The following is a 16,348-nucleotide window of genomic DNA, read 5'->3' on the forward strand; positions in this document are numbered from 1 at the left end:
CCCAAACAAGATGTATATTTCTGCATTGCCTCATCTTCCTATTCCAGTGCCCATTGTTACAATGTGGCTGTTCATCCCTCCCTGCCCACCACTCTCCTCTCACATTGCACCTCCCTATGCTGCTAAGTGTAAATTGCCCGCCCCACGCCTACCTTCCTCACACTACACACTGCCTCCTTTAAAGAAAAACACGGAGTTGTGCTATTCTGCACACTGTTATGTCTGCAAAGTAAAAATGCAGTGTTTTCCCTTGAAGGCAGCACAAAAGTATACTCTTGTTTTATTATTGGAAATGTACTCTTTATTCCCTTAACAGAGTTTTAATTTGTTGTACAGAGGTTCCTTTAATGTTGAACCTCCATTGGGCTTTGAAAATTCTTCCCCATGTATCTCCAGTCTGACGGTTGTAGTTAAAAGAAGAATTCATCAAGGGAGCGAAAGACTGGGATGTTCCATTGCAGCTGGGAAAGGACATGCTGGTGGTTAGGTAATGATGGAAAGATTGTCACCCCTGAGACCTGCAGTGGCACCCCTTCCTCTCCCATGATCATCTTACCTGTTTCCTACAATACATCAGTGTAAACCGCTGTATATTAGTGACGTGTTAGTGCATTAGTGAATGTGCTGTAAATAAATGAACTGTAAGCATCTACAGGGCCCTCTTCGTGTTCCCCTTCCCACTAGACCAATTGGTTGTTTCATCTGCATTGCACTATCTTGCTATTGTTAAGCACATGCAAACTGAATTGGTCCAACTACTGCGAGCTCTCTTGTACAGTGTTGTGTTACCTCTGGCCCTGTTTTTAAGGAGGGGGGTTTGCAAAGGTCGCACTTCTCTTGATGTGATACAAATCCTTGCAACGCCACTGACTTATAACGATTGAGTTTTCTAGAGTGAGTATCTGACAATACCCTCATCGGCCATCATCTATCTGCAGTGCAACTATCTTTTCACATTAGTTATGAACTTGTTATGAACCTTTTGCTCTCAAATTATACAGGACTGATGTTCTCTTCCACTCCACATGTGCCCTGCAGTGGAAGGATTAGGATATCTCATCCTTATATGTTATTTTGAGAGCTAAGACTGACCACGACTCAAGACACTTACACAAAAGCGAATGCACAATTAATGTATTAGAACAGCACCTTCATGATTCAAGCTAACATCTATCATTGCTCATCTCATTCTTCCACAACTTGTGATCTAATAGTAGGGACCTACCAACGGTATCCCCTCTAACAGTCTTATATGTACATACTTAAAGTCAACCACAGGCTCTGCTGGCCACCTCTACCGGTCCTGCCTGAGCCCATACCAAGACACTTAAGACTGCTGACACAGGAGTGCAAACAGGAAACCAAAAGCCAAACACTGCAGGCTCTAACCACGCATGGCCCCCACCCCACAACAAGAACACCATGGTCTGTATGCGGCAGAGAATAACCCCATCATCAACTGATCAGTCTCTTTTTGCACCCATCCCAACTTCACCTCCAACAAAACCATTCAACCTCTCCCCCAAAATGCTTGTGGGATCTCCCTAATTAAAGCACAATCATCTCAGAAGCATGACCTTAAAATCCATGCTAAATGTATCGCTTCCCTGGGATGATAGAGATGATTCACTGACATTTCACCTGCCATCTCCGAACTTCTTCCAACATAGCACAAAATCGCTGAGGAGTAGGCAAAATAGAGCAGCCAGACTGTGCCTGAGCTTAAAGAGGTCGGAACATCACCCCAGGCCTGGAAGAAATGCACAGGATTCCAGAGGAGCAAAGAAGCTAATTCTTCTGCACGGTCTATAAAAGACCTGCAGGGTTCGAAAATGAGGGGAGCTGGGAGCGAGGTAGCCTTGTAGCCCGGAAGAGCCTGGTGACCTAGATTCCAACAGCCACCAGAAGCTACTTTTGGCTCTGCAGGCCAACTAATGCTAAACCAACACACCTATGTGAAGTTAATTCTGTGCATTTAGAACAATCTATAAATAAACAGTAGGATATATATATATATATATATATATATATATATATATATATATATATATATATATATATATATTATACAAAAGGGGAGACTGGAATCCAGTCTAGGGCGCAGCGGCACTCCGGCTATGCTCGTAACTCAATTTTTCTTAAAGATCCACACACAATCAGTGTTTGCCGTGCAGCCAAAAAGTCCTTTATTGATTAAAAGTACATGGACAAGGAAGGCAGCAGCAGTTTAGCACAAAAAGGAACGACACGTTTCACCCTACTCGGGCTTCGTCTGGTATGTGACAAGGAGAGAGGACTGCAATATTATAGACATAGGCCCTCATTACAACTCAGGCGTTAAGGGTTAACGCCACCGTTAACCCTTAACGCCTGATTCCCACCTTAACGCCTGCTTTTTGCAGGCGTTAAGTTCCATGGTGCTAAGGCACCTTGGTGCTAATTACGGCACCGTAATTTACGGTGCCGTAATTAGCGCCTTCCCCACTCCCATTATGCCCTATGGGGCAAAAATGGGAATGGGGAAGGGAAAATGGGAAATGGGGATTTACCGCCCCACTCACCTTGTAATGGGGCGGTAAATCCGCCATCCACCATGGTGTAAACGTAGTTTACACCATGGTGGTAATGTTGGTGCACTTAGCACCTCAGTTGTAATGAGGGCCATAGTGTGTAAGTCCATCTTCAGTGTTTAGCACTTTGGTGTGTTGGCACAGTACATAGCTATTGACAAACAAACAGGCGGCCATACTGCAACATTGTAGATGTTACGTCTGTTCTCTTTCAATGCCCATGTTTGAATAATGCTAATGAAAATTCAATCTTGCTACTTATCCTGAAATTATCCCAAAACTAAATTATCCCAAGTGGGTTTAAGAGGGATGGTTTATATGGGATTATTAATTATGCATTTGATGCGTTCCAATGTCCACCATTTTAAAAATTATACAAAAAATGGTTGTTCGGCATATTCTTTTGTGCTGACCAAGTTTTGTTTTCCCAAGTGGGTGAGATGGGGTACTGGGTACTACACATGACATTATGGCTTACCAATACGACAACTGTAGTGTGCACAATGCCATCCTATTATACTTGGCGTTATATAACAAAGTGCTGTGTGTTACGTACATACAAATCTACTACTGTATAGAAAAAGTGCTATGTGCTCTCGAGGTACATGTTATAAAACTACAAATGATTCATATATACTAAAGTGCTATGTAAACACGAATGAACTGTTCAATAATAAAGTGCTATGTGCTTTTAAAGTACATATTATGAAACTATGAATGATTCATATATTGAACTGTGAGGCTGTGTGTTGGCCTTGCGGGTGCCTTTTTAGTATATCTCTATCATCTAAGTTTCAACACTTGTGAAAAGGATATTATATATATGGAGATCAGGATATGTTATATATGTTCAAATACATGATAATAAATATGGATCCGAATCCCAAAATTGATCTTTTATGACAATAGAGGCTGTATGTTGCCCTTGCGGGTGCCTCTTTGATATAACTTGACCAACCTAAATTTTAACTTTCTAAACAAAAACAAGAAGGAATTTATGATGGTATGTCCTAATCAGAGTACAGACAGTTTGTTACCCTTGCGGGTGTCTCGCTCAAATCATACATTTGAATAAAATCGCAATTTTGATCTAAAAGAGGGTGACAATTATGGGTAAAAGACTATGGGCCTCATTACACGGACGGCGGTAAGGGTTAACGGTCACCGTTAATGTTACCGGTGACCGTTAACCCTTACCGCCTTACTACGAGGTCCCTTTGCGGGTTGGAGAGTTTAGCGCCTGCTTTTTTGCAGGCGTTAAAAACCAACCCGCAAAGGGACCAGGGAGCTAATTACGGTACCGCAATTTGCGGTGCCGTAATTAGCACCTTCCCCATTCCCATTATGCCCTATGGGGCAAAAATGGGAATGGGGAAGGGCAATGGGGGAAGGGGGAATTACCGCCCCACCAACCTTGGAATAGGGCAGTAATTCCCCTTTCCTCCAAGGCGGTGCCGGTATTTTACCGGCATGGACCAAGGTGCTAATAGCACCCTGGTCCACCGCCGTCCGTGTAATGAGGCCCTATGTGTTACCCTTTTCTGTTATTCTAGTGACATCTCTAATGTATTAAAGTGCATAGTGCTATATATTGGAATTACATCTCAAAACCAAAAAACATGCTTGAATAAATAGCCCACAATTTCACAAATAGAATCACTTGATATACATACACGACATTTAAAGCATAAGGGGTCCCAAATAATAGACAACAGGATATGTTTGCATCTTATGTGGAAGTTAGATTTTCAGAGCGCTATGTACTAGCTCCTCGTTCCCCAGTGGTAGCTCCTGGTCACTGGTTAATGATGGATACCCATGAGCTGCTTTTAGTTTCTGCTTATCCTGTCTTCATTTCCACCCCTGGCCGGAATATCTACAGAGGCTGGCTGGATTCCACTATACTCCACCTTGTCCGAACTTGGAAGACGTAAGTATACAACCCATGTGATACTTGCTTGCTCCTACGTCGAACTTGAAACGTCCTGTCTGAAATAAAGGGAACAGTGTCATTTCATCGACAGGTGTCATTTCGATGGGTATTTTTTACGGGGAAAAGTAATTGAAACTGGTTTATTATGTATTTTATTTTCGGGGGGCACACACCTCCATCTCCTATTGTTTGTTTTACCTATTCTCAACCACCCCTACCCATTCTATATAGTTTTCCACTCCCCCACCCACCCCTATATATTTAAATTAGTTTTTTGGGTAAAGTGTACTCGGGGGGGGGGGGAGAGGAGGGGTCCCATCGAAATGCCACCCATCGATGAAAGAACGCTATAGCCAGTATTTAATGGCTGCAAAGGGACTGAAAGGCAACATATCAGTGTGATGAAAAATACAATACACATTTACGATTTGTATTCCACTCTTTGCATCGGGTATTCTGCTTCTGAAACCTTATTTGAACCCATCAATGTCATTGTATGTGACGTGGCATACATATATGAATTTGTTTTAATGCATTTGCTCCATTGCAATCAAGACAGTACTTGAACATGACTATGCACATACCTGTACTTAATGACAAAGAGACAGCACACACGTGTTTCCTAGCAGTCCATTTTAAAATCGTATGCTCGCTTCCTTCAGATGGCCTATATTAAGCAAGACCATACTTCTTTGCGGGGCTTTTGTCTAACCACTTTGGCTACTTTAATAATAATGTGCTCGGATATATTTAGGTCATTTTTCGAAATTAACATCACATTACCATCACTTGTGTTCTAACTGTCCCTCGGAATTTTGCTGATGACGCATAACCTAAATCCCTGCTCCATGCAGACTTAAACAGAGCAGAGTACTTAAAGTTCCTTCAAACTACCCGCCTGTGCTGATTGGCACCCACAGATCACACCTGGTGACTCCGCGGGTGCACTTAGGAAATGCTCGCCAGGTCCAGCATAAGAGGAGCAGAGCTTGTCCTCATCTCCCAGGACCGGATGCACTCTCACCTGTGTGATTTTAATGCCAGTCGCAAGGCCTCTGCTGCTCTTTCTGATTCTAGGAAGTAGTCTACACAGCAACATCAACATTCTCCTCATCGCTGGCTCTTACTTCACCCAGCCGCCTCTAACCACGTGTATCCTTGTTCCAGAAGCGTTCGCCATACCTGCTGAGTTCATTCGGCGTGCCTGGCACTTGTAGTGGCCCGACTCCCCAACATCCCTGTCGCCATAGTTACCTGCCACTGGAAGTAGTCGTATCCCTGACAAAACACACTCCGACTTGGCTGTACCCTTGCCTCTGTACCACACGTGCAAAGTCTCTTTCTATATGAGAAAGCCCCTATTCCAAAATTCCTTCAAAAAATCCCTGTCCCTGCACTGTTCATTGCCCCTTCTGACGTATCCGTGTCCTTGGCTGCAGCATCATAGTGGCTTGCAGCCGTCACCTTCCTATACTGCTCTTATTCTGGGCCCTGCAGCCCAGCTACTCCTAATTTCAACTGCCTGGTTGTGAGCAAGGCAGCCATCTCCTGCATCATGCAGCTACTTCTATGTGTACCTGCCTTGCTGCCAGAGATGTATCCATCTCCTCCTTCATGTAGCTACTCTTCCATCTCCTCCTTCATGCAGCTACTCTTCCATCTCGTCCTTCATGCACCTACTCTTCCATCTCTTCCTTCATGCAGCTACTCTTCCATCTCCTCCTTCATGCAGCTACTCTTCCATCTCCTCCTTCATGCACCTACTCTTCCATCTCTTCCTTCATGCAGCTACTCTTCCATCTCCTCCTTCATGCAGCTACTCTTCCATCTCCTCCTTCATGCAGCTACTCTTCCATCTCGTCCTTCATGCACCTACTCTTCCATCTCTTCCTTCATGCAGCTACTCTTCCATCTCCTCCTTCATGCAGCTACTCTTCCATCTCCTCCTTCATGCACCTACTCTTCCATCTCTTCCTTCATGCAGCTACTCTTCCATCTCCTCCTTCATGCAGCTACTCTTCCATCTCCTCCTTCATGCAGCTACTCTTCCATCTCCTCCTTCACGCACCTACTCTTCCATCTCTTCCTTCATGCAGTTACTCTTCCATCTCCTCCTTCATGCAGCTACTCTTCCATCTCCTCCTTCATGCACCTACTCTTCCATCTCGTCCTTCACGCAGCTACTCTTCCATCTCCTCCTTCATGCAGCTACTCTTCCATCTCTTCCTTCATGCAGCTACTCTTCCATCTCCTCCTTCATGCAGCTACTCTTCCATCTCCTCCTTCATGCAGCTACTCTTCCATCTTTTCCTTCATGCAGCTACTCTTCCATCTCTTCCTTCATGCAGCTCCTCCTTCATGCAGCTACTCTTCCATCTCTTCCTTCATGCTGCTACTCTTCCATCTCGTCCTTCTTGCAGCTACTCTTCCATCTCCTCCTTCATGCAGCTACTCTTAATTTCACCAGCCTGGCTGCCAGACGCAGCAATCTCCTCCTCCGTGCAGCAACTCCGAATTTCACCTGCCTAGCTGTCAGTCAGGCATCCATCTCGCCCATCATGACCAGTCTCCCTGATTGGTCCAGCATTCCATGTATCCGCTGCATCCAGTTCGGTGCAGCTGCTTGTTGTCACAGATGACAGAGACCTTGCTCGTTCCTTTCTCGGAGCACTCCCTTTTCCTGCATGCATTCGTTCATTCCCGGTGCCCCCCGCCCCCTCTTCCATCCCCATATTAAACCCCCTCCCCGTGTACTCACGTTCTACGTCATGCAGCTTGGCCCTCTCCTCCTCCAGCTTGCCCTTCAGGCTGTCGGCCTCGTTCTTCAGTGAGGTCAGGGTCTCGTTCTCGTGGAGCCCCTCGGTCGCCATCTTTGCGGAGAAGGAGAGAGAGGGGAGAACGGGTGAGGAAGGCGCCTGGGACCAGTGCTGTGCCGCCGCTGCCGCCGCGCTGCTTCCCGGGGATGCTGCTCAGCCACCGCTGCTCGGGTCGAGCGATAGGAGTGACGGCTCCTCCCGCCCGCTCATCCCGCCCAGGGGTGACGTCACGGGAAAAGGGATGGCAGCCTCCACCGCATCCAGGGGACAGAAACAGTTCTTAGGACAGGATATTCCAGACATCTTACCAAGAAGAACCACTACTCGCCCTGCAGGGAATGGAAGCCCTCCGTGCAACATTACCGAATAAATGCACCTGTCACTAACCACAGGCCTTCACGTTCGCCAGTATCCAAACGCAGGCACCGGCCCTACCTTAGTGTTTCTAATTCTAGACGCCTCACCTGTTAGAGTGTGTGCACCCTCCCAGATACTTCACAAGATTCAGAGTACCTTTGGCCATCCAAACACACCCTACAGCACCCCAGGCAACTCACCAGCCTCAGAGCATCGTAGCAACCTTCTCAACAGCTCAGCATCACAATGTGGGTGCATAACCCCTTAGAGCACACATTCCTCCGAGTGCATCACCCAGAGAATTCCTATATATCATACATTACATCCCCCCCATGAACAACATTAGCTTAAGAGTGCCTCGTCGCGTGCCCCTACTTTGCCAGAAGGAAGGGTGAGAGGGGGGCATTAGGCACTGATGGGAAGAAGGGGGGACTATTAGCAGGGACCTTTGTCCCTTAAGAAATGTGAATGGGGGTGATCACAAGCGAGTAGGGTGCATACATTATAGCACTGTCAGTCTAACAAATCCCCCTTGGGTTTTAAAGCCATATAGTCATTATTTCATAAAGCGCGCAGCATTATCATGCTCACATTCATGCTATTGTGGCTTTGCATGCAGGATGGGCTGAATACAAACTAAAGCCATACTCTCATTGCTCAACATATTTCTGTGACGATGTATATAGTGTAAAATTGGTTTATTATGAAAGGCTAGTTTATTGTTAAATGTGGTTTGCTTCCAAGGCATTGCAATAAATAAAGTATTTAAGCACATGAAATACAAAGCATAACCTTATTAAATAACTATATCAACTAAACTGTCCACATTGTGGTTTCACCATTTAACCAAAATGTGTGATCCTGGCCAAATTATTTAATCACACTGGGCCTCATCACGGTTTGCACGGGAGCCCTAATGCTATTAATGCCACATTTAAGGCTGGGTCCAATCCCGAGTATGGCCACATTTATCTCCAGCTCAGAGCTGGAGGTAAATGTGCTGCTGGAATGGGTATTTTCGGCGCTTTTAGCACTGGCGCGATTTGCACCAGCACTAATAGCTCCCTCACCCCCGTAGGGTCCAATGGACCCAATGGGGAATGGGAACTTACCGCTGCACCACTACTCGTGATCCGGCGCTAATAGTGCCGGACCGAGTAGCAGTAGCGATATTTGCGTCAGCGATATCCCAACGGTATTACCGCCGGGGCACCGCCAAGACCGTGATCAGACCCACTGTGTCTCATCTGAAGCTCTGTAAGTGATTCACTTCATAGCTTATGTTAATATATCAAGCTATCATTAGAAAAAAGCCTAATGACTATAGAGTTGCTCCATATATAATAACAGTGAAATTATATTATATGATATGGCATTTATAGCGTGCCTATACACAAGTGTTTCAAGGTCCGATTTAGGTATTTTGCACCACCAAGTTATTTGCCACTTGGCTTATTCTAAAGTCACGCCCATGGTGCCTCCGAGTATCAAAGACTGATGAAGCTCCTTGCAATGTTATTTTCTGTGAAGTCACTTCTGTTGGTGCAATACATATGTAAATTAGAAGGTTTACATATATGTTGCCCCACAGAGCTCGAATAGATGAGTTTCCTGCATCTGTAATGGGCCTGTATTTTTTTTGTTTTTTTGTTATGCGTATTTGTTAAAATGCATCTGCCTGCTAATGTTACCAAAAAGTTTATTGGGCTGGTGCGAATGATACCGCATGGAATCACGCGCACTGCATTTGGGGGGGGGGGGGAGTAGCATGACTCTTTTCGTGGCACGCTCCCGCACTCTTGCAATGCTGCATACTTCCCCGCCCAAGCACCTTACCTTCTATTGAAATGAAAAGACACCTCACTAGCCTCTGCACAGCTCATCTCTTGCTCAGCTACTCATATCACTATCCATCTAGCAGCTGTGTGTCTAGCTCAGTGTGTGAATGCTCGCTTCTGAACTCGCCTTCACAGGTTTGAATCCTGGCTGGGTGGACTCAGACCTTCATCCTTACGAGGTTGGCAATTTCAGAGACCACTAGATTGGGTAATATTAGCAGCTATTATTATAGCACCTAGAAGTGGGAGGAATCTAGCATGAAGCACTTTCTAAAAACCCGACAGTCCTTAGAGCATCTCATCATCTACACCCTATCAATCTTAGAACGTCCATTTGCAGCAGCATCAGCTTCAATTTTACAACCAAGGCACCCCCTGCCTGATATCACTGCAATCATGCCACACGGGGTCCGACAAAAAGCATCCACCTTATGGCGTCTCAGCGCTCTCTCCGACCTTAGCCGAAATTGGACTGAGTAGGCACTTCTCCTGACTCAGAGCAAGCAGTGGTTCCCGGCCATTTCAGTTTTCAGAGGGTATTCTCCTTAACTTACGTCTACCAGGGACAATCTTACTATTTTCCTATGTGACTGTAACAATTTGTTTACTAAGTCTCTATATCACCCTAGCCCAAGGTTCCATTACGCATTCTTAGTTTATTTTATTCACCTAAATATTAGCCAATAAAACATTGTAAACAATAGTGTAGCTTCTACCAGGGTGCCAGGCTTTTACTAAGGAATTACACCCATCCCATCACTCTCTTCTTCCCTCTATGTTTCCGTTCACATTCACCTATAATCCAGACTGCTCTTGACTTGGCTCCTGTTGGCCTCCAGGATTGGCTGACCCAGTATTACTATTCTGCAGTTTGTTTGGGTGGAGAAATTAAACGAAACGCCTCCATGCTTCAAGCCTGAGCACACCTTGAGTCCATTGTACAGCCACTCACGGTAATCAGCATGTTCCTTAAAACTGCCTTGAAATAAATTCTCCCCGCTTCTACAGACACGTTCGAATTTATACTCTACATTTTCTACACTCTGGTCTCCACGCTACACTTTGGCTCGATCAACATGACCTAAACTATCACAAAAATCCCCCACCTCCCTTTAACCTCCCTAACTGCTTAAATCCCTGTTTGTTTTGTCTTTGCCTTCCCCCTACATCTCTGCCACCTTTCCTTTACCTCTGCATCTTACCCTCTAGATACCACTGGTAGGGGCACTCCTAGGGTGGTGATTCGAGCAGTATAAAAGCTTTGTAATATAACAACATTACATAACTTTAACATCCTCATGTCACTTCTTAAGCACTCCCCTTCCTTAGAGCAGTCTATTCTAGGCCTCACATCTTCTTCCGAGCGTCCCACAAACTTCGCAAAACTCAGAGGATCCCTGGCCCCTGCCAATTCATCGTAGGCACTTCTTCTGCCTTAGCTCATTGTATCCCACCCTCCTCCTGTCCATTTATTGGCACTTCATCAGTCCACTGGCACTGTGGACCCCAAACATTAAACCTGCTGGGCGGTATCCTAGCCACCTAATCTACTGCTGAGCGTCCTATGCTGCATAGCTTCCTTGCCTCTGTCTGCCCGAATGTATGCACTTTCCTGTAATAGAGAATCCCTGCAGAATACCTTGGTGTACACTGTCCAGTCCCAAACCCCTCACCGGTGTAAGCTATTCTATTCAAGGCAACTCCTCTCCCTTGGAGCATACAATCTAAGACATTTCACCCAACTCAGAGCATTCTATCGCTGGCACTGCATTTTCTCCACAGCACACTGAAACACTTGTGTATAGGGGCGTTATAAGTGCCATATCATATCATATCATATCATGTCAGTCACCTGTACGTGCCTGAGAACATCCAATCTGAAGCACCGCATCTTATTCCGATAACCTTGCTTCTGACTCTGATTCTGTCGAAGTAATGGGCTGCCGTAAATTCATCTCTAAGCCTGATGGCCCTGCAACAGACTGGGTACCAGAAAAAAAAGGTTCAGAAGGAGTGGGATTCAGAGTACTAGGTCTGATGAAGGAAAATACAGGCCAAACTATTAGAATTATCCAGTTCCACGGTTGTATATTGTAATGAGAGAGAGGAAGGGTGTCTAGCAGTACTTGAGTTTTAAAGAATGGATCCTGTTGACCAGGTGGGACACGTAATTTAGAGAACAACACCTCTTTCAGCATGGATACGCAGTCAGAATTAAGGAGGTCAACTATTTTATGTTCCCCTTCTGGTGGTACTACAACTATTAGCCTGGGTTTAAATTTTTATCAGTTTCATCACATCCCACTGCTGACACCATATGTAAGGAACTCATGGTGGCAAAAGTAAAGACAGACACAAGTGATCAAAGTTCAAGGGTGTTTATTAAACTGTATGCATTGCTGAAAAAAATGCCTAATCTAGACCTAAAGCGAAGATGGGAGCAAGCTACGACCATAAAATAATAATAAGGCAGTCCTAGTGGCATCTGTTTAAATAAAAAGGACCTATACTAAAATAAACGATAGCCAATCCTTACCACTGTTACAAAAAGAGTGTGGGATAATGTTCACCAGAAAAGAAAGAAGTGTTCACAAAATCATAAGTCAGGATGGTATGGCGGTGTCTCCCTTCCCCACGTTTCAAGCATGGGACAAGGCTGAACTCCTTAGCACAGCACCCTCCTGGACCTCTCCAGCACGAGGCTCACAATTTCAGTTTCAACAATACCAAAACCTTCAGGGGCTAAGTCTCTTTCCTCAAAGTCTCTTGCCTTAGAAGGCCTGCTGGTTCAAAACAACATGCAAACAATAGTTCCTCCTACGGTGCCTGACCACTTTGCAGCTGGCCCTTGTCTTGGCTTGACAAGGTCAAACACACACACAAGTTTGTTCGTCTCAAAGATCCTATCAATCATATAATGTTGCCACTCGTAAATTGGGCTCAACACAGTTTGGTTTGTATCAGCTTCCTCCGACTCACCGGCTGTATTGAACCCGTTGGCTTCTCTTGCCTCTGGAGTCAAGGACGGTACCACGGTAGCCAGCACGCCTCCTCACCTGTGCTATCAATGCGGGGGGCCCCTGTACACCGTTGACATCTGTTCCTCCACAAGCCAGCTGTAAATCATGGTCTTATGATTTCCCTCTCGGAGGCTTTGCGTGTCTGATTTAAAAAGGGCAAGGGCAGTTCTCCCTTCGTCGTCCCTCCAGGTCTCACTACCTTTCTCCTCTGTTTGAACTGCCGGTTCGGTGTAGCTGTGTCACGACCCTTGCCCAGAACCCCCTCTGGCAAACCCATTGGCCAGGTGGGCTCGGGACTCGGGCCTCTAGAGCCTGGCATCCCCTTCCAAAACCCTCTTGGGGCCACTCCTGGCACCTATGGCGCCAGGCTCATACACCATGAAAAACATGTGCTTGGGAACTACTTATTGTGTTGTCAGCCAACATAGAGGCATCCACATAGCTTGGTTCCCTGGAACCAAGCTATGCGGTCTAGTGTTCAAGTGTTTAGCCTAGGGACTACTTTACCTGGACTATTTTGTTGGGGCTATTTAAACCACACCCGAACAAGACAACACGCTTCGCGTTACTTTGCAGCTTGCAGCGTGACACTCACTGTGTCCAGCTATTCCCTCGAACCTCGGAGAAGCAGAACCTGCAAGGAGACAAAAGGAACATCATTAGCAGCAGCATCTTACCTGCAGTCTTCATCTTTAGCCACTCGCAGCTACTGAGAACAGCTTCCTCGAATCTGCACGCCTCCCGGACAGAACGACCTGAAAGAGGAAGATAGAGGCAACATTAAAGAAAGCAGTAGAGACATTTGTAAATTACGAACTGCTCAAAAGGCTTACCTGGCTGGTCGCCTCTCGGCTGGCACCACTCTGGACATTCCACTCGCGCTGAAGAACACCGCGATCTACAAGGAAGGAAAACACAGGTTAGCAAAGGCAAGACTTTGCAGCACTGCGCATAGCGCTTACTTACCGCATCATAGCGCTCTTGATGCGCCATCATTTACCAGCGGGGCTCAACCAAGCCAGTTTGCCGCGCTGAAGCTCTGCATACCTAGGGAAAAAAAAGAGACATTTTAAACAAAGAAAGGCATGCAGGATAGCAACAAAACTAAAGAACAGCAATAAGACCTACCTGAACAATATCAAACGGGCCGGCGTCAGTGAAGTAACTGGACCGCACATGCCCATGAAAGACAACGCACCCCTGCAAAGAAGGCAGGACGGAGAGCATGCCTAACTACCACAAGGTGAGGAGAGGGCCCCACAGGGGCTGAAATCATACAGGGGTGGAGGGAGGATACTTACCCCAGTCGGTCAGTGTTGAACACAGTCCTCCTGTATTTTCAGGCAGAACCTTCCCCGCAGACCACATCTGGGCAAAGCTGAGAAGCATACCAGCGAGTAACCCGGCTGGGTGGCGTCCCTGTGGATACCAGGTGAGTGTAACAAGCTGTTTCCTCGTGCGTTCAGCCTTGCTTGTAGTGTGCTCCTGTGCTCAGCCGTTTTTCCCTGTGGGGAATTTAAAGGCCCATCAGGTGTGTGTGTGTTTATTGTCAATTGCCTGACTCTGCCTTGTCGTTTGTTGGGACATGTCAGGTAAACGGCTCTGGTGTTAGTCCATTGTCTGTTACGGTGTAAGAAAGTGTTTGTGTCAGAAAAAACGGGGGAGTTAGAGTTTTTAAATATCCCACAAGCTTGGATGGGGAAAGGTGTTACAGGGATTGGGCTACCACAGTCTGCTCCAAACTATGGGACACATTTAGAAATGGGATGTCCACACATTGCAGATGAGTGGCTATTGGCTCCAGTCTCGCATTGGCTGGCACTATGGGCTAACCAGAAAGCCACTCTCTCACATAAAATTATAAGAGCCCTGGTGAGTAGCTCAGCTGTAAAGAAAGTCCCCTGGCTTATGTACATCCAGAAATGCATTAGACAGTTAAATTGTGCTAATCTTGTCTGCCCCTCAATCTTCTTGACCCCCTGTGCAGTCAGGGCATACAAACACATGTTTAATTCTATCTTGGTGGCAAATAGGGAGTCCGCTGCCTTGGGCATTCTTGCAAACAGAAGGCATATTGTGTTAACATCTGCAGACGCTATTCAGCCGTACTTGCTCCACAGTGATAATCCTGCAGATCGCTGGGCCTTGACCCGAGCCCGGTTTGATTGCTTTTGACTAGGGGCACGATCAAAAAGCTGGACTCATAATGTGCAACCTACAGCTTGCCCCTGCTGTCAGTGGCCAATGGAGGACCTTCTACACTTTGTGTTGTTTTTCCCGCATTACACAGACCTAAGACGAAAAACTCTTCTGCCACTACTTAGGTACGCTGGATTGTCTCATGCTAGGCCTGCTTTATATTATCTGCTTTTAGCCGCTACGATGCCAGTGGCCTGGGGCATGGCGGACTACTTGAGAAGGGCCTGGTATCGGAGAACTAAATTCACTGCCCAAAATATGATCGAACCCTGAAAATTTTATTGAATCGTTTGGACGCTTCCTGTGGATTTTATCTTGATTTATACCCATGCACATTTTTATCTTTTTTTAAATTTTATTTTATATATATGTAATGTTTGTAAGCTTATACCGTGGACTTTAAAAAAAAAAAATTGATTTCGTATTACTATGCAATTCTATTTTGTGTATGGTTTGTTGATAATTTGCTTCTGAATAAATTAATATGATGATGGTTACAGGGATTGGGGAACTGCGTCTCGCCCGTTGGTGTCCCACTTCCACTCCCTGAAGACCTCCCCCATTCAGGTAATCCTCCCCCACAGGTCCACCCCCAGGAACTGGATCCAATAGCAATGGCCGTGTCCTGGCTACCTGGATGATAGATCCCTGGGGACTAGTAAGTGAGACACCTTTGGGTTTCTCAAACCTGATATAAATGGAAACCTGCCCACAACCAGCTGCAATGATCAAACCCTGAGCCCTTCATGGATAGTGCCCTCAGACTTGTAATACAGGCAGAATCCATCATAAGAATCGGCTTCTTCCACCTCTGAACTATCTGTTGCATCATGCCATATCTGACCTTCCTGCACAGAACCATGACATTCATTGCATTTGTGATGTCCGAGCGAGTCTATTCCAACAGCCTCTACCAGGGCCTCTTGAAATGCTTACTAAACAGACAACAAAGATCTCAAAGTGCAACAACCTGACTCCTCTCCTCCTGAGACTCCAAAGAGGCCAATACATCTCTGTAGGGCACTGAACACTAAACTGGCTTCTGGTCAGACAAAGACTCCAATTCAAATCCCTATTTATTGTCCACTGCGCATTCAATGGCAGGAGCCCAGAAGCCATCAAGAAGCAATTGACCAACTAAAAGCTAGCTAGAGTACTCTGCTGAAGCAGAGCGGCTTTGGTGGTAGTACTCAGCTTTGACCAGAAAAGTCATGGCATCCTCCAAGACTTGACCAACCAGAAGCATACAGCACATTTTTCAATTAGCATGCATTTGAGAGCCACATTTGTAGGGAAACAATCACAGACCCTAAAGACAGAGGACTTCAGACATCTTACAACATAGATGAGCATCAATGAATGACCTTGATCCAAAACAATCTTCTGCAAAGATCGATAATAACATTCCTTGTAAAGCTGGCGAAACTGAGGCTGTACCCTTGCGGCTTAGTCTCACCAACACATGCCTTAATTCTACATATAAAACCTTGTTAGGGCAGAATTCCATGGGGTTCTGCAGTTTCATTTTATGGGACCCTACAATTTTTGCTTTTACCTTTTTTATTTTTGTTTTTTTTTAAATTTACTTTGGTGGTCAGAGTTACTTCTGCTAAAG

The 16,348-nt window shown here is 45.7% G+C and overlaps 1 protein-coding gene and 1 long non-coding RNA gene across 3 annotated transcripts in view; one reads left to right on the forward strand and one right to left on the reverse strand.

The window, feature by feature from the left end:
* The window catches only part of GNB5 (G protein subunit beta 5), a 458,941-nt gene that overhangs the window by 356,549 nt on the left and 86,044 nt on the right, over positions 1–16,348 (reverse strand). The window contains exon 3 of the mRNA XM_069624846.1: positions 7,262–7,373. Within this exon, the coding sequence (XP_069480947.1) occupies positions 7,262–7,373 (112 nt within the window). The remainder of the gene's footprint in view (positions 1–7,261; positions 7,374–16,348) is intronic.
* LOC138504385 (uncharacterized) overlaps positions 7,368–16,348 on the forward strand; it is a 597,102-nt gene continuing 588,121 nt past the window's right edge. For both annotated transcript variants that reach the window (XR_011279831.1, XR_011279832.1), the window contains exons 1-2: positions 7,368–13,777; positions 13,878–13,966. This is a non-coding gene — a long non-coding RNA (uncharacterized lncRNA). The remainder of the gene's footprint in view (positions 13,778–13,877; positions 13,967–16,348) is intronic.

Source organism: Ambystoma mexicanum, chromosome 11 (assembly GCF_040938575.1).
Source record: "Ambystoma mexicanum isolate Mex_15411 chromosome 11, UKY_AmexF1_1, whole genome shotgun sequence".
NCBI lineage: Eukaryota > Metazoa > Chordata > Amphibia > Caudata > Ambystomatidae > Ambystoma > Ambystoma mexicanum.